Source organism: Homarus americanus, unplaced genomic scaffold, assembly GCF_018991925.1.
Source record: "Homarus americanus isolate GMGI-L3 unplaced genomic scaffold, GMGI_Hamer_2.0 scaffold42643, whole genome shotgun sequence".
NCBI lineage: Eukaryota > Metazoa > Arthropoda > Malacostraca > Decapoda > Nephropidae > Homarus > Homarus americanus.
This window is the reverse complement of record NW_024747582.1, coordinates 1,021,740-1,042,892: the sequence shown is the minus strand read 5'-3', so window position 1 is coordinate 1,042,892 and position 21,153 is coordinate 1,021,740. Positions and strand designations below refer to the sequence as shown.

General features: G+C 39.9%; 1 protein-coding gene across 1 annotated transcript; it reads right to left on the bottom strand.

Moving 5' to 3' along the window:
* Nucleotides 1-864: 864 nt before the first annotated feature.
* On the bottom strand, nt 865-20,576 carry LOC121879723. Its single transcript, XM_042386490.1, has 6 exons — nt 20,470-20,576; nt 19,329-19,490; nt 18,176-18,252; nt 14,801-17,686; nt 4,234-4,378; nt 865-2,059 (listed from the first exon to the last, which is right to left on the bottom strand). The coding sequence occupies exons 2-6, from the start codon at nt 19,484-19,486 to the stop codon at nt 865-867; spliced, it is 4,461 nt and encodes a 1,486-aa protein (XP_042242424.1). The 5' UTR covers nt 19,487-19,490; nt 20,470-20,576.
* Nucleotides 20,577-21,153: the final 577 nt, after the last annotated feature.

Genomic DNA, 21,153 nt, shown 5'->3' with positions numbered 1-21,153 from the left:
ATCTGTTGGAGCTTTGTACTCCATGTGTCTCTCATCTGTTGGAGACTCGTTCACCATGTGTCTCTCATCTGTTGGAGACTCGTTCAACATGTGTCTCTCATCTGTTGGAGACTCGTTCACCATGTGTCTCTCATCTGTCGGAGCTTTGTAACCATGTGTCTCTTTATCTGTTGGAACTGTTCACCATGTGTCTCTCTATCTGTCGGACTTTGTACCATGTGTCTCTCATCTGTTGGAGACTCATACACCATGTGTCTCTCTATCTGTTGGAGCTTTGTACTCCATGTGTGTCTCATCTGTTGGAGCTTTGTAATTCATGTGTCTCTCATCTGTTGGAACTCGTACACCATGTGTCTCTCATCTGTTGGAGCTTTGTACTCCATGTGTCTCTCATCTGTTGGAGACTCATACACCATGTGTCTCTCATCTGTTGGAGCTTTGTACTCCATGTATCTCTCATCTGTTGGAGACTCGTTCACCATGTGTCTCTCATCTGTTGGAGACTCATACACCATGTGTCTCTCATCTGTTGGAGCTTTGTACTCCATGTGTCTCTCATCTGTTGGAGCTTTGTACTCCATGTGTCTCTCATCTGTTGGAGACTCATTCACCATGTGTCTCTCATCTGTTGGAGACTCATACACCATGTGTCTCTCATCTGTTGGAGCTTTGTACTCCATGTGTCTCTCATCTGTTGGAGACTCGTACACCATGTGTCTCTCATCTGTTGGAGACTCGTTCACCATGTGTCTCTCATCTGTTGGAGACTCGTTCACCATGTGTCTCTCATCTGTTGGAGACTCGTACACCATGTGTCTCTCATCTGTTGGAGACTTCACCATGTGTCTCTCATCTGTTGGAGACTTACACCATGTGTCTCTCATCTGTTGGAGACTCGTTCACCATGTGTCTCTCATCTGTTGGAGACTCGACATCTGTTGGAGACTCATTCACCATGTGTCTCTCATCTGTTGGAGACTCGTTCACCATGTGTCTCTCATCTGTTGGAGACTCGTACACCATGTGTCTCTCATCTGTTGGAGACTCGTTCACCATGTGTCTCTCATCTGTTGGAGACTCGTTCACCATGTGTCTCTCATCTGTTGGAGACTCGTATATAGTATTTCTTCCCATTATTAGGGACTCTTGTATAATGTCTCTCTTATTTATTTGAGACTCCTGTATTATTTCTCTCTCTGGGTGAGACTCTCCTTCAACATCATCATCCAGCAGTGACTCCTGTCTATTCCTCTGGTCATGGGTGAGGAACTCTCTCTCAGCTGGAAGTCCCTCACTTGTCAATACCACATCATGTTCCTCAACTAGCACACAGTCACATGTGTTAGTGTTGTCACCTTCCTCAACCTGTGTATAACTACCGTAGTCATTATCTGTAGTGTCTCCTCCATTACGGCCACAGCCAACTGTATTCGCGTCTTTATTATAATAAGTGTCGAGGTCTGGTTTGTATGTATAGGCATTGTGTTTACTATCGCATTCAACTATCACGTAGTGTTCCTCGACCATAGACACATCCTGAGTGGCATTGTTGGTACTGTCTATCACATCACATTTCTCAATGATATATACTTCCTTAATGACAGTAGTGACGAAACTGTCCACCTCATCACCATCCATCACATCATGTTCCTCAACCACAGTTACATCCTGAGTGGCATTGTTGGTACTGTCTATCACATCACATTTCTCAATGATATATACTTCCTTAATGCGAGTAGAGGCGATACTGCCCACCTCATCGCTAACAATATTACGATCATATTCTTTTTCTGGTGCTTGGGAGTGAGATTCACTTTGAACATTCATCACTTTTACTTCATCACCAGGAGCCCTCATTAAGTGATCATTGACAGTGGCCATTTTTGGAATACTGATCTCTGATGGAATTTGAGCATCATGAGATTGTTGGCAATTGTTCTGGTCTTTGTCACTACTATGGGGGTCTCTCACCTTGCAAGAGTTAGATTCAACGTGAGTACGAGCCTTATGTGCCTCATTGACTCCCTCTCCTAGCTCTGGCTCCAAATTCCCCTGGGGTCTGAAACCAAGAGAAGACAAAGGTGAGAACCCCCACAGTAATATGACACCAGCTTACCCCAAGTCACAACAGCTAATATATTCTTCCTGGCAACTGTCAAATATCACTGCTGGCAATAACCTTACAGTGAAACCTCTATATAACACACTGCTCTCCATATAATCCATTAGATAAAGGGGGGAGGGGGGGTTACATTTAAAGGACCCTCTATATAACAGACTTTCATCTCGATATAGTTCATTAGACCAAGGTTGCACATCTAACAGACCCTCGATATAATGGAGTTTCCTCTCAATATAATCCATTAAATAAAGGTTTCACTGTAGCCCGTTACCACCAACTAGTTAAGTAAATAATAAAGAAAACCTCAACAGAAATAAATTCAGAGTGAAAGAAGACGACGGCAACTTTTGAACAAGGCAGAAATAAACAAACTGAATAACACACAAACAACTTATTACAGAAAACAAAAGAAGTGTTATGTTAATCTTGGCAGTTAAGATAGTGTGTCCTGTAGTTAAGATAGTGTGTCCTATAGTGCGGAGAATTGAAAAACAGAGATTCGTAAATGTTAGGCTGGAGAACCTCACACCACCGATCTCCTAAACTTTAAAGTAACGTAGATTGTTTAAGATCTAATCCTTTGGGTTGGGTTGTTTAGGTTAGGGTGGTTAGGTTAGGGTGGTTAGGTTGGGTTAGGGTGGTTAGGTTGGGTTAGGGTGGTTAGGTTTGGGGCATTAGATGTAAAAAACCCATAAAATGGATTACATATAGAGAAGTGTTCGTTATATGGCGGTTTTACAGTATTTTTTTGTTTCTTTGTAATTGGCAAAATAAAAGAAGATCAAATTAGGAATCATATCTGTGTTTATTCTCTAAAATCCGAGACCAAAACACTACACAAGTTGGTGGCACCGTTGACAGCACAGGATGCAGCCCAACAAACAAAAGGCAGCCATCACGCTAACTAAGGTGACAAATAATATTAAAAAATAAATAAAAAATTATAATTATAAAACAAAAATTACCAAGTCTTTGAAAAATATTAAACAATAATATGATGTCTGTACATGCCCCAAATATTAAGGGAACACCAATAAAAACACTATATTCTACCATCGTTTTGTCCACCTTAACTCTGCCACCAAATTTCTTGCTAGTTTCGAGCACGATCGTTATCTTTTAAATTCAAAGATGTGGCCAAGAAAGGAAAAACAAAACAACGAGCGTGGAAACCATTTATGTAAGAGAGGTAACACAAAGACTATTAGGTCAGGTCAGGTCAGGTTATAAATGAGAGGTAACACAAAGACTGTCAGGTTATGAGTAAACAAAATACAAGTGTATGCTGGGAATTTTACTCCTGACATTATAGTAAAGTAAATAATGCATCAAGGACTAAAATTCCCAAATATTTCACTTGTCTTCTCTTTACCCCCATCAGTCCAAATGAGTCATAATCACCGTTAGATTGGGTTAGGTTAGGTTAGGTTTCTTCAGCACGGACCTTTGTTTTATCTCCTCACTGCACAGTAAAGAACTAGTTTAAGATGCCAGCAACAATACTGAGTGGCAGAGGTAGAGTAAACAATCATCACCTGGGGGGAGGGGAGTAACACTGCTGGTGAAGCCAATCTTATTACATTATAAAAGAAAATATATCCTGTAAACATCATTTTTGGTTTAGCGTCTGACCCTGGAAGCTTCAGTTAACACAATGATCATATCAAAGGAAGGAAAAACAACCAGAACCCTGACCTCCTGTACTGGATCAGTCAAGAGGCTTTATCTAAGAGTGTAAGTCTCTTGTTGTGATCAACTCCATCAGAGAGATAACTGGCATTTAAGAACACTGCAGCGAACCAAACGATACCTAGATAACAAACTTGAAGCTTGCAACTAAGGCCTCGGGTCAGCTTGTAGCCAGGCAGCCGATTGGTTGACAGGACACGGGAAAGTCACTACACTCCTTCAGTATTTAATCTATTGTATTTACATTCTGATATTCTAAAGGACAATAATTTCCACACTTGGGAAAGTCAAAATTAACTGTGAAACGTCCTGTAAAGTGATAACAACTAAAGTACTGTATGTGAATGAGTCAGGCAGTAAACCAACAATGACCTAGTTTGAGTTGTTTGTTTTGTTACAAACTGTTAGCTGTTTATTATTACCTTGGTATATAACGATCATTAGCAAGACACGGTGAACACAGGGCGTCTGAGGAAGCCATCAGCCTGTGAGATACTAACGAATAATCCAAGTCTAGACGGGGGTTGGTGGGACTACTCTGTGTGTTGTAGGGTCGTCTACAGACGTCTGAAATTGTCAATATGTTAAAAACACAATTCATCTTTTCCAAAACACTTATTGCAGAGTGGGCCCATAAAGTATATACTACTGTACAAAATAAACATAAATTGTGGTAATATAGGAGGAGCTAAATACCGTAACAGGAGCTCTCTTAGATGTAAACTATATTTACACGTACAGAACAGATAAACCTCGCGGTTATAAAATTAATCAAATATCATCAAGATGGTGCCATCATGACCACCACTTGATATATAACTATAGTAGTACAGTATTAGGAATACAGTAATATGTAAACCAAGATAACAAGTACAAGTGCAGTGTACAGTAAAGAACACATCTACTAGTGTAGTGTAGTGAGCTGGTAGACAACACAAGTAAACATGAAGATATAGATCAAACTGATACATAAAATATTCCTCTACAACAATGAACTGGCAGATGAGTTTAAGACAGCAGATGTGGACAAATAATACAGGAAGTGATTTACGTACAGTAAAGGAGGCTGGACATGCAGTAGTTCTACTAACATGAGTGAGACCTGTGACCTGATCCAATATATGGGACACAAGAGCATCAATAACACAAACTCTAACATGACACTTGCTTTAGTCAGGGTCACAGATAAAGGTTGTAGCCATTAAAGGATGTACAGTAACATGAGACAAACACCCACAGTTAACCATTCTATTACTATGACAATAATTACTGTACACCCATTACAGGTAAACCTCTATTTGCGATGGGATTAAATTTCTGAAAACCCAATCGCAGGTCGAAATATCGGAAATCAGGTTCATTATAATGTGGGGTTCAGTGGGATAGGTTTCTGCCCAGTCAGACACCCATATGTACCACCGAAAAATAAATTCTTAGAATACAACACAAACAACACTTACCATATCATTAACAAGTCTAGTCGTCAAGGCTAAAGGGGCTCTAAGGTGTAGTGGAGACATTATCCTGAGTCCCATACAGACTTTGGGGAGTCTAAAGAGTTCGGGACTGGAGATGTAGTCGTCGTCCTGGTTAAAAATAAATAAATAAAAATCTATACGATACAGGCATGTGAGGTGCCTTGTGAATGGAGCTGTGTGGAATTTCTCACCCTGTACTGGTGTACCCTGATAACTGATACAAGCAGGGACCGAGAAAAGTCACTGGTTAGTGAATCAGCGGTTACCAAAACAATTAAACCCACAAGAATATACAGGCAGTCCCCGACTTATGATGGGGTTAGGGACCCAAATCCAGGCCGTAAGTCGAAAATGTGAAAATAATAAATAAAAATCTAAAATGGGTGTCTCTTTTTCTTCTCAGCACCACAAAATTCTCACTTTTAAGCATGCCAGCCATTTTAAAGGGAATTAAAAATGAAAATTTTGTCAGTACACAGCGCAATTACTAACATCGGGAGTCGAAAATACGTATATTTAAAATTTTTGGGTACGACTGGGGCGGTCGTACATCCGGGTGGTCGTATGTCGAGTAGGTCTCAAGTCGAGGAGTACCTGCAACTAATTCAGGGCATTAGGGACCGGCCACCCTCCAAAACCTCCCTTCTACCTTCGATATATCTCTGTATTGCACACTGTCCAGCAATAAAATAAATCAGACATATAAAGCAAGCATAATAAGCCTTAAATAAGCAATGTAAAGCATAAATTGTGACTTATTTACCTGTGTTAAGGATGGTAGAGATGGCCAAGGGTGGCAAGTTCAAGTCTATACAATACCAATCATCATCACTCTTATTATACCTTGTCACATCACATCAAGCTGCCCCTCCAGCACAAGAGGAACTATCCCTGGGGTGTTTAGGTATGATTGAGTAACACATTAAAGTCAGAAATAACGAAAAAATATGAAGTCAGTCAATAAATGTAAACATGAGCAAAGAATGGCAGGAATGAGTCAGAGGCAGTGCACAGAGCCCTATGGTGGCAAGAATTTGCACCATGCCAGCTCTGCCGATCGTCGGATCTCCGGGGTATAAAAAACTTGTGGGGTTATTCCCCTAAATGTACAGTAAACCCTTAATAACTTGGCATTTGATAAAACGGAATTTCATATAACTGGGCTGGGATGTGGTCTCGGAATGCATTATAGTATAACTTCAAGCAAGGGAAAATATCTGACTTCTTTAAAACTGTGTCAAGGTCCCAAGAACCAGTCGACCTTCCTCCTAGTGACACCTTCAGTATCAGGATACTCTTCCCCCAGAGCCAGTTTCCTACACTGTATTTCCCAAAATACAGTGAAAATATTGTACAGTATAGTACACTTGTGTCTAAATGAAAATACCTTATTCACATAAAATTCTTTATTATATATAAGTGAACAAATTACTGTACAGTAGTACAACATACTACAGTACAGTACAATACTGTACAGTACAGCGCAGTACAGTACAATACTGTACAGTTCAGTATAGTATGGTACAGTACAGTAAAGACTGTACAGCACAATACAGTATGGTACAGTATGGTACAGTACAGTACAGAACAGAACAGCACAGTACAGTACAGTACAGTACAGTACAGTACAGTATGGTACAGTACAGTATGGTACAGTACAGTACTGTACAGTACAGTATAGTACTGTACAGTACAGTACAGTACAGTGCAGTACTGTACTGTACAGTACAATACAGAACAGTACAGTACTGTACAGTACAGTACAGTACAGTGCAGTACTGTACTGTACAGTACAATACAGAACAGTACATTACTGTACAGTACAGTACAGTACAGTGCAGTACTGTACTGTACAGTACAATACAGAACAGAACAGTACTGTACTGTACAGTACAATACAGAACAGTACAGTACTGTACAGTACAGTACAGTACATAAGTGCCTCCATCACTTCCACCACTTCTGTCACCTACCACGCCTCTGTATCACCTACCACGCCTCTGTATCACCTACCACGCCTCTGTGTCACCTACCATGCCTGTGTCACCTACCATGCCTGTGTCACCTACCATGCCTCTGTCACCTACCATACCTCTGAGTCACCTACCATGCCTCTGAGTCACCTCCATGCCTGTCACCTACCATACCTCTGTCACCTACCATGCCTCTGTGTCACCTACCATGCCTCTGTGTCACCTACCATGCCTCTGTGTCACCTACCAAGCCTCTGTGTCACCTACCATGATGCTTCACTCTTCACCTGTAGTGCTGGTAAGTGTTACGTTTTTATATATAGTAATTACATGTATACATATATGGGTCGATAATTTTTTATTGTAGTATTTTTATAGGAGGGGAAAAGTGTCTCAATAAGTTGGGATAACTGGGCAAGGCTAGAGCCCCATATGTGCCCAGTTATCGAAGGTTTACTGTAATCGTTGGTGATGCGAATTGGCGGTCAACATCCCGGGACGTAAGTTATCAGTTCACCTGTAGTGGGGAGTTTTCCCGAGAGTAAGCGATGCACCACACACAAGAGCTGTATTTATTAATGCACAAACCACTGTACATGTACAATGCAGTCAGTTCTGCTATAACGCGATAGTTGTGTTCTTGTAAAACATCGTGTTATAGAAATTCGTGGAATAGAAATAACAGGGCTTATGGAGAAAATAGGGTTAGGTGCAGATTACTACTCGAAATCGAAAAAAATTTAGTAGTTAGCCTAACACAAAGGATAGCACAGTCTAAATAAATGTTACATTCATATCTAATAATGAAATCATACAGTAAATGTAACACTTTACCTTGAAAAAATATGAATATAACTTGATGGGGGAGAAGGGTGATTTTGAGGTTGATAACATCGAGCTTCTCTTCAAGGGTTATAGCCTTTCTTTTACGATCATCACTGGGAATGCGATCACCAGAACGCTTCTTGGAGATATTCTTCTTTACCATATTCACAGTTAATACCACAAAATTGGAGAAATAATAAGCAAAAATGGAGTTACAGCAAACAAGCGTTAGCGTTATACAAATATTGTTCCTCTATTCGTAAATCGCGTTAGAGCCAATTCGTGTTGTCAAAACACGCATTATAGCAGAACTCACTGTACATTATAAATAAACTAAATACTGTAATGTATATTACTACTGTCATTTTGAGCCTACAGTAGGAGTAGTGTACATTGTTCAATCTTCTGAATGTGATACAGCTTTAAACACATGTGGTGGAGGATTAGTGGTCTCATATGACTGACCTGATGCACTTCACAGTCAGAAGCTCTTTATAGTCACTAAAACAGAGGACAGTTTAGTGATGTCCTCTCACTGACTGATAAACATTGAGCTCTATTTCTTACACAGATGTAACCAAGAAGAAACAATGACTGGACTGTAGTTCACCAGATGTCCACGAGGCGACGTTCAAATAGATGACGCCTGAACTGACAAATGAAGTGAATGATACGGTCCATATGGCGACTTGGCAGAATGACGAAGACCATAAAAGTCTGTTTACATTGCAAATAGGGAAATGGTCTTAATACAACAGCATCGTTAAAGCGAATTATTACAGACTGGAAGATCATAAATAGAGGTTTACCTGTACTTACTTTGGGTTAAGGCGCAGCTGTTAATGGCCAAACATATGTGAGCCTTTTCTTAAACCAGGTCACATTTATTATGAGTGATAAAATGATGTGAATATTGTAGGCTAAAGGAGAGGGACACACTGTGAAGTTACTGTACTGTAGTAGTAATACAATGACTAGTCAGGGTGGTGATAACCTTAGCTTCAAATATAATGGAAATATAAACATTTATTTCAGAAAATACAAATCAATCTACTGTATGTAGTGCAGTGCTGTAATAGGTTAAAGTAGTATGTAGTGCAGTGCTGTAATAGGTTAAAGTAGTATGTAGTGCAGTGCTGTAATAGGTTAAAGTAGTATGTAGTGCAGTGCTGTAATAGGTTAAAGTAGTATGTAGTGCAGTGCTGTAATAGGTTAAAGTAGTATGTAGTGCAGTGCTGTAATAGGTTAAAGTAGTATGTAGTGCAGTGCTGTAATAGGTTAAAGTAGTATGTAGTGCAGTGCTGTAATAGGTTAAAGTAGTATGTAGTGCAGTGCTGTAATAGGTTAAAGTAGTATGTAGTGCAGTGCTGTAATAGGTTAAAGTAGTATGTAGTGCAGTGCTGTAATAGGTTAAAGTAGTATGTAGTGCAGTGCTGTAATAGGTTAAAGTAGTATGTAGTGCAGTGCTGTAATAGGTTAAAGTAGTATGTAGTGCAGTGCTGTAATAGGTTAAAGTAGTATGTAGTGCAGTGCTGTAATAGGTTAAAGTAGTATGTAGTGCAGTGCTGTAATAGGTTAAAGTAGTATGTAGTGCAGTGCTGTAATAGGTTAAAGTAGTATGTAGTGCAGTGCTGTAATAGGTTAAAGTAGTATGTAGTGCAGTGCTGTAATAGGTTAAAGTAGTATGTAGTGCAGTGCTGTAATAGGTTAAAGTAGTATGTAGTGCAGTGCTGTAATAGGTTAAAGTAGTAGACAGGTTAATATTTTCTTAATTGGGTTTGTTTGGAGTAATACTGGGAATTTATGAGACATTAGTAAGCTCTCACAGTACAGTACTTTGCTCTTTATGTTTTACATAATAAAACAAAACTACATTATGCCCTGTGCACCTTAGCAGGATAGGATGAGCATGACTAAAAAATAAAAAATTAGTAAATAAATAAAAATAGTGATCAGTGCAAACCAATGAAATATGATAAGTGCATTGTATATTAATAAGTGAGGGTTTACCGGAGCTCATAATGGGGTGTTAGGCCAAACATCAACGGACTGAAACATATGTACTTCAGCCTTTAACGTGTGGGTCCTGCTGAAGGAGAATTCACCTAACAAACACTTTATTGGGAATATTCACTAATTTGGACCTTCCTGTTCATAATGTTCAATAAGGTTTAACTCAGAGAATCTATCAGCATCTTTCATTGTTGTTTCTCTAATACTAATGTATCGTGTGGCTGTACCATCTTTAAGCCCCGACTGATGCTCTTAACTCTCCTAGTCCAGTCCAGTACACATGGAACCATTTTATCAAATAAATAAGAACTATTCTTATACTGTACAGTACACCATCTGTACCAAGTTTAATTTTATTCTATTACTGTACTGAGATTTGTTGGACGACTTTATCTTACTAACATACAATTACACACACACAACTTTTGATTATACAGACAGGCGTGTACACCAACTGCAATATTCCCTATCTTGGATGAGAAGATAAAGGTTTCATGATCTCTGGCTATGCAAAATTATACTTACAATGCTTTTCATACAACATTGTTTTAACATAAAAAATAAATGCATATAAAAGCATTTATCTGTATACTGTACTATACATACTGTACAGTCTAGAAATCAATATCCTGTCAACTTTGAACTAATTAACTTAAATATTGTTAAAAAATCAGATGCTTCAGGGCACTGCCTATAATCTTCAGATAAGAAAAATGTCTTCTTTATACAAAACCCCCGGCTAGTTTGTACACTTTTTACTTGGGTCAAATATCCAAAATGAACATCATGTTTCTATGTGGTACAACACAATAGCCTGTGTTAAAATATATAAAACAAATTAAATAGAGTAAAAACATATGTACAGTAGTACTACAATATATCTTTTTATTCATTCTTATTGATACTGAACCTGTACAAACCAGTACAGTACAGTACAGTACAGTACAGTACAGTATAGCAACGCACAGCACAGTACAGAACAGCACAGAACAGTACAGCACAGTACAGTACAGCACAGCACAGCACAGTACAGTACAGTACAGTACAGTACAGTACAGTACAGTACAGCACAGCACAGTACTGTACAGCAGTTAAAAAAATGGCAGACCATACTGCTGTGCCTCTCACTGGTCCGGTGTTGTGACTTGTACTGTGCCTCTGTGTTAAATTTCTAAAGTTTGCGGATGACACCAAAATAGGGCGGCAGATTAATTCAGGGCAGGATGCAAATGCACTACAGGATCTAAATAAACTGCAGGAGTGGTCTGAAAAATGGCAAATGAAATTCAACACCAGCAAGCACAGCGTACTTAATATTGGAAGAATGAATACTGTCAATGTATACAGTCTAGAGAAGTCAACTTGTGAAAGAGACTTAGGGGTACTTGTAAGCCCGGACCTACTGCCTAGAATACAGTGCGTTAATGTTGGAAATAAGGCAAACAGAGTACATAAGAACATAAGAATGGAGTAAACTGCAGCGGGCCTATTGACCCATACTGGGCAGTCCCGTTTATACCCAACCCCTATTGCTCATATAAGCATCCAACCTATGTTTGAAGCTATCCAGCGTATTCGAGTTAATGATGATATTTGGTAACTTTTCCATTCATCCACTACTCTGTTTCCAAACCAGTGTTTACCTATTTCACGCAGAAATCTAAATTTGTCTAATTTAAAACCATTGTTACGAGTTCGCTCCTGGTTGGATAGTTTGAGTACCTTTGTAATGTCCCCTTTGTTTAACCCTGACTTCCATTTATACACCTCTATCATGTCGCCCCTCACTCTACGTCTCTCGAGGGAGTGCAAATTAAGATGCTTTAACCTGTCTCTGTACTCAAGGTTCCTAATGCCCGGGATTAGTCTTGTCATTCTCCTCTGGACTCTTTCCAAGGATTATATATCCATTCTGTAATATGGAGACCAGAACTGAACTGCGTAATCCAGGTGAGGTCTCACAAGCGCTAGATATAATTTTAAGATGACCTCGCTAGTCTTGTAACTAACACTCCTTTGTATGACCCAAGTACTTTATTAGCCTTGCTACGAGCAAAAACACATTGTTTACTTGCTTTAAGATTCCTACTTACCATTACTCCTAAATTTCTCTCGCAGTCGGATTCCACAATGGCATCGTTGTTCATCTGGTAACTGGTTTCCCTAGAAAAAAGTGCGTTAATGTTCGAAATAAGGCAAACAGAGTATTGGGTTTTTTATCTAGAAGTGTAAGTAATAAGAGTGCAGAGGTCTTATTGCAACTATATCTTACGCTAGTCAGGCCGCACCTCGCTTATGCGGTTCAGTTCTGGTGCCCTTATTATAGAATGGATATCAATTCACTAGAGTCGGTGCAGCGAAGAATGACGAAAATGATTCCGGGACTTAGAAACCTTCCATATCAGGATAGGTTAAAGAAACTTAACTTGCCTTCCCTAAAAAGACAAAGAGTGCGGGGAGATATGATAGAAGTATTTAAGTGGGTGAAAGGAATCAATAAAGGGGATATAGATAAAGTTCTTATAATATCTGAGCAGGATAGGACTCGGAGCAAAGGATTTAAGTTGGATAAGTTTAGGTTTAGGAGGGAGATAGGAAGAAACTGGTTCACAAATAGGGTGGTGGACGAGTGGAACAAGCTTAGCAACCTTGTAGTAAGTGCTGGTACGCTGGAAAGTTTCAAAAGGAGGCTGGATAGATTCATGGATGATAGAGTGGTTGTAACTCTCAACAGGAGCTGCCACGCAGAGGCCAACCGGCCTATTGCAGACTCCTTATTTTCTTATGTTCTTATGTTTTTCAAGAAAGAACCAGCCGCTCGTCCAGCTAATTTGTCTCCCTCCCTCACTTAGCCAACTGCTACCGCCGCTCCACCACCCGCCTCCCAGCCATCCGTCACCTCACCACCCGCCTCCCAGCCATCCGTCACCTCACCACCCGCCTCCCAGCCATGCGCCTCTCCACCGGCCACTACTGCATCACCCTCTTCCACCAGTGATCCTCATGATCCCCCCTATGCTTCAGTAACCAGATGTCTCCCTATGTACAGTACACCACTTCATCAAGCTCCAAACTTCCACATACATATGTAAGTAGTATTGGTGACTTTAAGTTTCTCATACACAATATAGGTATACATTAGTGCACTAAGGTAGTATAAGTTGCTATTCGTGGTTTTGCCTGTTCGCGCCATTCCTTGGAACCTAACCCCACAAATAGCTAGGGTTTACTGTACTGCAAAAGTATTATATGAGAAAGAGTTAGTGTAATTTCTCATTTATAAAAGAAAATAACTAGTACATAGTTATGTAGTACAGCAAAACCTCCATTTAATGAACTTTTATCTCTATATGATTCATTAGATCGAGGTTTTACTGTATATATTAAAATAATAGAAAACAAATGAGGAGTCTCAAATCAGGTTACATACTGCAGGTACTGAGGGAGTCCTTAGATTCTACATAAAACTGTATTCCCAATACGTACTGTACTCATAAGGGAAAGGAGCCATCACTACAGATTTTTTCATAATAGTACAGTACTATATAGTAATAAGAAGGTACAGGCCCCATATCTTAGTCTCTCAAACACTTCTTCATAACATGTTGCTCTTAAACCTTTCCTTAACACATGGCCGAGTTAGTACAGTACACATCCCTGGCCATGCAGTAAGGAAGGGGTTACTGAGGCCAACTAACAACCATACCTCAAAAAAATGAAATCTGAATTGAGACCATCATTGGCCTGTCCACGCACGCATGCACGCACGCACGCACGCACGCACGCACGCACGCACGCACGCACACGCACAAACACACACACACACACACACGTGCTTTAAATTATTAGTCAAGTTTTAGGTTGGTACCCACGGTGACTGCACAACTGTTAACCCATATTAAACCTACAATAGAGTACTCACAAGAATGAAAGATGGATGTTTTGTGTAAGGAAGTAGAACAAATATTCCTATGAAATAAGCAGTTAGACAATTATCTATAAAAATATAACTAATATAGTAGTGCAGAGTGTGAGTCTTGCTGCGACAGATTCTTACAGTAGAAAAAAATATGAAATTTTAGGGTGATACTTTTTCCAACTGTTTTTATTAAGAAAATTTTATATTCTAATTATATATGGTACTTAAGGATTCAGTCACTCAGTCCCTTATATTGTACTATCAAGTGTGCATAACTATCTACCCAATACAGTACAGGACTAAACTTTCTGGTAAAACAAACCACAATGCAGGGTTTTCTCTCAGAGGTTCAGGACCAAGGGGAACATGGTTCAGGCAGTGTAAGGCTGTAAATCAATGGGACAAATTACTCTAATTCTCAGTGATGAAATGAATATGATTAGGTTTACAGATTTACTACATTAGGTTAAATATACTGTACATTAGTATCAGATAAATTAAGATTTTTTACAGTAAAAATTTGAACTTGCTCAAATATACTGTATGTTGAATCTGGTTAACTTGGTTAGTTGTGAAAACCCTGCAGCACTATTATCTACAGTATGTAAACTACTTCTTTGCAGGTCTATAGTAACATAAAATACCCATCCTATATACTGTTAGTCAACTGGAACATGGTGTTAGAAGAAGGCAATGGGACAACACAAGTCTAAAGAGATTTACTAAAGTATTGAACCATGAGTCACACACTACCCCATAATAAGTCCTTAAGCTCACGCACTCTCGTTCTCATCCGGGCGGGCGGGCGAGTAATGACCGTGCCGAGTGCTCTCTACGAGGTTCGTCTGCTGATGGCCACGGGTTTCTGCCGGGTACGGTGCCTGGACATTTGACGATTCTGAAACATTCTGGTGAAGGCCGCGGGTCTCTGTCGAGTGAAGTTCTTGACTGGGTGTTTCTGAATCAGATGAAGACGAGGATGGGATGATGACATGCTCTTGACCGCTGGAATCAATATGAAGCATTAAATTATTTAAGTCTACATTTGGGCCCAGTTGTGAGGGATCTATGTACAGTGTACGTGTCGTGCCGTCCTCCATCGTAGCTTCCACGGCAACGAGGTCGTTGCCCCCCTCGCTGAGTGCCGGCGTAGGAACGGTGGGCACGGTGTTCCCGTGAGCGTCCACCGCGACCAGCATGTATGTCGTACCCGAGCTGGACGTAGTCGCCACATCGCTCGTTTTCGCCGGCTCATTTGTGTCCTCCGGCTCGGCTTCCGTCTTAGAGTGTGACACTTCCGGGGCATCGGAGTCTGCATCAAAAGGTCTTCTTGTCGGCTCGTGTCCACTTTCTTTTAGTCTCTCATTTTCTTCAACATTCTCTGTTATTCCTTCACTTTCAGCCAGTCCAACATTAAGACCTTGTGTAAATTCACCAATATTTTCACTGAATTTATCAATATTTTGAGTTAGTTCATTAGCTTCCCCAGTGTCAGTGTCAGGTTGGTCCACACGGGCAGGTGATTCTTCACCTACGTTGTACGGCTCATCTGCCTGACCATCACTGTGATCAGACTGTTCTCCATCTTCCTCGGCTGCATTATCATTGAAATCATTTGGACCATCAAAATCTTCTGCTGGACTGTCAACATCTTCAGACGGTTTATCAATGTTTTCTGTTGGTCCATAAACATCTTCTGAGGGATCGTAGACGTCTTCTGAGGGATCGTAGACGTCTTCTGAGGGATCGTAGACGTCTTCTGAGGGAGCGTAGACGTCTTCAGAGGGATTGTAGACGTCTTCTGAGGGATCGTAGACATCTTCTGAAGGTTTATCACCCCCTTCACTGTCTTCAGTCTGCTCGTTGACATCTTCAGATTGTTCATAAATGTCGTCACTTTGTTTTTGCTCATCCATGTCTTCAGTTCGTTCTTCAATGTCTTTAGTTTGTTCACAAACATCTTCAGTTTGTTCATACATTGAGTCAGTTCGTTCATAATCACCTTCAGTTTGTTCAAAGGCATCATTACTTCGCTCGTAATTATCATCAGTTGGTTCATAAGCTTCATCAATTCGACCAGAAGCTTCATCAGTTGGTTCATAATCTTTGTCAGTTTGATCAGAAACTTCTTCAGTTTGACTAGAAATATCATCTGTTCGATCAAAAATATTTTCAAGTGGTTCATTATTATCATCAAGCAGTTGTTCAGGTGATGTACCAGTGTGTTGACCTTCTTCAGCTGGTCGAGGTACAACATCTCCTGGTTCACTGACATCATCTGTTGGTTCACTTATGCCTTGCACAGGTTCACTGACATCATCTGTTGGTTCACTTATGCCTTGCACAGGTTCACTGACATCATCTGTTGGTTTACTTATGCCTTGCACCGGTTCACTGACATCATCTGTTGGTTCATAATGTTTGTTTATACACATTTGCTTCTCTTCGTCTGGCTCCGGGGTCAGTTCCTCTTGTTGGTAAGTAGTGCGAACATGTAACTGTGATCTAACATCTTCACAACTGTTATCAACCTTGGGGGACGGAGCGTTCTCTTCACGTTCCTCCTTAACTTTAGCCGTGGCTTCCTCTTCCACTGCACGTTCCCCTGAACTATCTTTTTCTTCCCGTTTCTCTTGACCATTTGTGTCATCATTTCTCTCTTCCTTTCCTTCACAGAGACTCTTAATATCACTCTCCTGTTCTACTTCCTCCTCCTCTGAGTTTGACCCAGAATCCCTTGCGTAATATTTTTCCCAGTCACTATAGTCACTGTCCGAGTCATTATTTATATAATTTGAAGTCTGGCTGGAGGAAGGAGTAACTGGAATGGCTGGTGTGGCAGCCAGTAAAGCATCAAATGCAGAGTTAATATCAGAGGCCTTGGGCATGGGTTTTCTCTCATACTTAGGTTGTGGGGGAGGATAATCATCAATGTCACTGTAGCCATCGTCAGAGTCATTTTGTTTTCTAACTTTATCCGACCCGACAGTCTTGGCCGCGTCGCCGTCCGCTCCCTCGTCGTCGTCGGCCCAATCCATCAAGAGTTGCTTTGTGTCCTGCAGGCTTTTCCTGGACTCGGACACTTGGCCGTTTGTGTGAGCGTGTTGCAAGTGTTCTCTCCCCTTGGCGTCTTTGCCCTTCCTTTTGGAGTCCTTGTTTGTCTTAGGGGTGCCCTGTTTTCTTCTCCTTCTTCCAGGTATCTTGATACCTGTGTCATAATTGTATACCTTTTTCATGTGAACTTTGTTGTGCCAGATGATCACGTTTAGCCTGGTGCACGTAAAACCGCAGATATGACACTTGTACCAATTTGATGCAGCACGCATGTCTTCTTCACTGTTTTCTCTCTTAGGCTGGGGGAGAATGCGTACCTTATATTGAATCACGGCCTGTTGCATTTTATTACCCGGAATCCTGCTGCCAACCTTCTTGTACACTACAGCTTGCCCAATATCTGTTCCCCTCTTGACCACCTCCTCTTTTTTCTTCTTGGATTTTTGTTGTCCAAACCCCAGGTTACTATAGTCTATTCTGCGCTTACCAGCAACCTCGCCCAAGGTCTGTAGGATGTTCATGTCCCCTCCTGTGAGCTTCTCGGCCGTCACCACGTCCGCCTCAAACTTGGCCAATAAATCCACATCTCCGTGACTCTGGTTCCTATTGACGCCTGCAGAAACAAAAAATGTAAAAACCTATTTAATGTACACACTCACCAAACACTTCTCAAACACTATAAGCAATATGTAATCTGAAAAATGAACAAAGAATTTGAAACCATTCCGAGATGACAAGCCCCATTCTCACATCCACCGTGCCCAGGTGTTGGAGAAGTTTTTGTGTATACAAATATTAAAGAGACAATACATTACATTAACTGTACTGTACATTGTGAACAATCAATAAAGAAATATTTATAAACCAATTGGAACACTTTACCCACGACATAATACACACGCTACCTTGGGGGAAAAAATGTACTATATAAAATTGTCATTTGGGTCATCCCTACGGTTTACAGTTATGGTCTCTTAACACTCTCTTATAGTACAGTAAATGTACACCTAACCTGAGTTGTGGTCAGAGTTCATTAACATGTATTCACTACTATAATATAAATATCAAACACATATTGCTACCTTAGGACACTGAAACTTACATTGCCCTCTTCTGATGAATTCTTCCTTGCGATCACAGTTGTAGGGGAAGATGTGTTCTGACTTGTGAACATCTTGACTGAAATGAAGAGGGAAGTGTGTACAGTAAGGTGTAGCCACAAACACTGATGCAATATCCCGCACTATACCGACGGTCTATTAATTATTACACCTCGTTCTCACTATACAAAAGCCTATCTTCCTTATATAAATATGGTCCCTTAAAAATGCACCAAATAATATATTATAATCACTTAATTTAACAAAAAAAACTAAAATGACAAAATACAGTAAAGGAAAGTAAAAAACAAGTCATAAGGTAAATAAAATACTGTAAATTCAAAGTTTAACCTCGTTCATATCGGCGGGTGTTTGTACAGTATATAGTAAAATTATAGTACAATAGAGTACAGTAGAGTACAGTATCTCCACAGATCTGTTAGCTGCACTGGAAACTATAACACATTTTGCAACTTGTGTGGAGAAATTATTGCAACTGCCACTCTCAAAATGATCTCATAAAGGATATAGGCAAGCACTGGTTTGGAAATAGAGTTGTGGATATGTGGAATAGACTACCGAGTGCTATAGTAGGATCGGGGACACTAGGGAGCTTCAAGACGAAGTTGGATAGGCACATGGAAGTGCTGGGATGGGTGTGAAAGGGATCTGCCCTGTATGGGCCAGTCGGCCTCCTGCAGTATCCCACTTTCTTATGTTCTTATGTTCTTATAAATCCTGCACTTCTCTAACTCTTCTGACTTGAAAAAACATAATGAAAAAACTCCATCTCCTCATTTAACGCCATTAGATAATATTTTTATATACCTGCACAGAACCTGACATCTACAGTATATCTTCCAAGACATTTCTTATAATACAGTACTGTACTCTACTTCAACAAGGTTACATAAAAAAAATTAAGTAATTACTAGCTTCTCAGACAATGATGAGTGACAGAATGGCTACAGGAGAGAAGGAGGCATTGAGAAGTGTGGGGGATGTACCTCTAGTGAAGTACAGTACTGTACATGAGTGGTTTGTGGGATATTACAGCAGCAAAACAGAGTGAGTCTTGGTTCTAGTCAACTTACAATATAGCAAATATTAATACTCACACAACATATGATACACTCATCAAGCCACAATACTTACTATTCATTTTCATGGAAGAACTTGACAATTGCAACTGGCATCTTCCGAAGTGCCTGGACATATTCTGGTGGGCACTTGGCAACGGTGGTGATGGTGCCAGGCCACCAAGCTTGGCCCAGTCTCACCCACACCACCGAGCCACTCTCCAGGTGACTCATGCCTCTGTAAAACAAACACACACTTCTATTATGTATTCATTACACACTTTGCTAAAATTACAGTTTCACTACCAATTGGTTTTTTACCATAAATGTGAGGGAAATGAGTCAATTTTGAGTTATCACCCTCCCTCACAACTTGACCTAACCAACCAACGAAACCTACCTTATCTTACCCAACCCCCTCGCCGGTGTTTGACGAGTCTCGAAAAAAAATTATATTCGTTTCCGCCGGAAATCACTGGTTTTTTTATTACCCCCCCGATGAAAATATTGTAAGAAAATAAACATCAATAAATATAACTCACTCACAGGTTAGTCCTATATATTAACCGAAAAATGTCATAGAATTGTCTAAACATTACGAAATACATATTAATAACAGTGAAAGAAAGACAGGTGTAAGACTATAAATTCACCAATGAAATTTTTTTCTTTTAAACCGCTAATTTGCACAAGAAATGAAGGTCAGATTTGAGTAAAACAACATAATACACAAAAATAAAATAAAAACTTGTATCAAAACCTGAGGGCAACCAATGGACCAACATTTACCGTTCTTCCTTGTGATATTCAATATTATTTAATTCATTACACCCCAGGAGGCGACAAGCCTACTTATGTTCAATACTTTAACTCTCTTCGCCGCTTGGTCACATAAGTACTGGACCCTGAATATATCTGAACCTGCTTCAGTGTTGGTCAAGTCTGGGCTCACAGCACTGTGGTAGGTTGTTTACTGCTGCGAACTAACTCACCAAATGTTACTATTATCACAACTATCCTAAAAGTACAAGGAATAATTAAGAATAAGTAACAATAACTATCTACATAAGAAAAGGTGTAATTTAGTGTGTTTAAGAGGTGAAGTTTGTCTCCCGATCTTATCCCGGAGTTGCCTCCACCTCTCATTTACCGCACACTACACGTAATAAATATCTCTATATGCTCACTTAAACCTTAAAAACTTGGGTAATACTTACAAGGTGTTGAGACAGCTTTCTGTAAGTCAAATAAGTCAACTGAGGGCAATCGTCAACAACTACAACATCATAACATCATCACAAACAAACGCTTCTGTAGATTGTCTAATGTTAAAACTACCACGAACACCAAAGAAAAATATATTTTATTCATTTTTAAACAATAAATAACCAAACATATCGTAAATATAGAGAAAATTCCCAATAATTATTTAATTTGACTCAAATTGGATCAGTAGTGGTGGGAATGGTTACATTAATATGACTTGTGGTAGTGTTGCAACATTAGCCCCTGATAACCGCCTGGACAGCTCCCACAATGCCTCACTGATCATAAACCCGAGAATATGGAAAGCGCAATATCTCAAAAAAAAATTTCAAATACAAAAAAATCATTAATAATTCATTGATAATATACAAGTAATATATATTAAGCTTAAATAAAATAATATAAATATGTGTTAAGGTGCTACAGTGAATTAATTACTGACACTTACGCCGGAGTTTTAATCATCTTTCCTCTCCAACGAAGAGCCAGCCTGTAGGAATTTTTCTTTCAAGCGGTATTTCTAATTCCTCGAAACTCTTCCCCTCTGTGTAGAACCAAGTACGGTAGAGTTGGTAATCCTGTCCACCTTCGCTCATGCATTATGGGGACGTCTTACTCGAAGGGTACGGAATTCT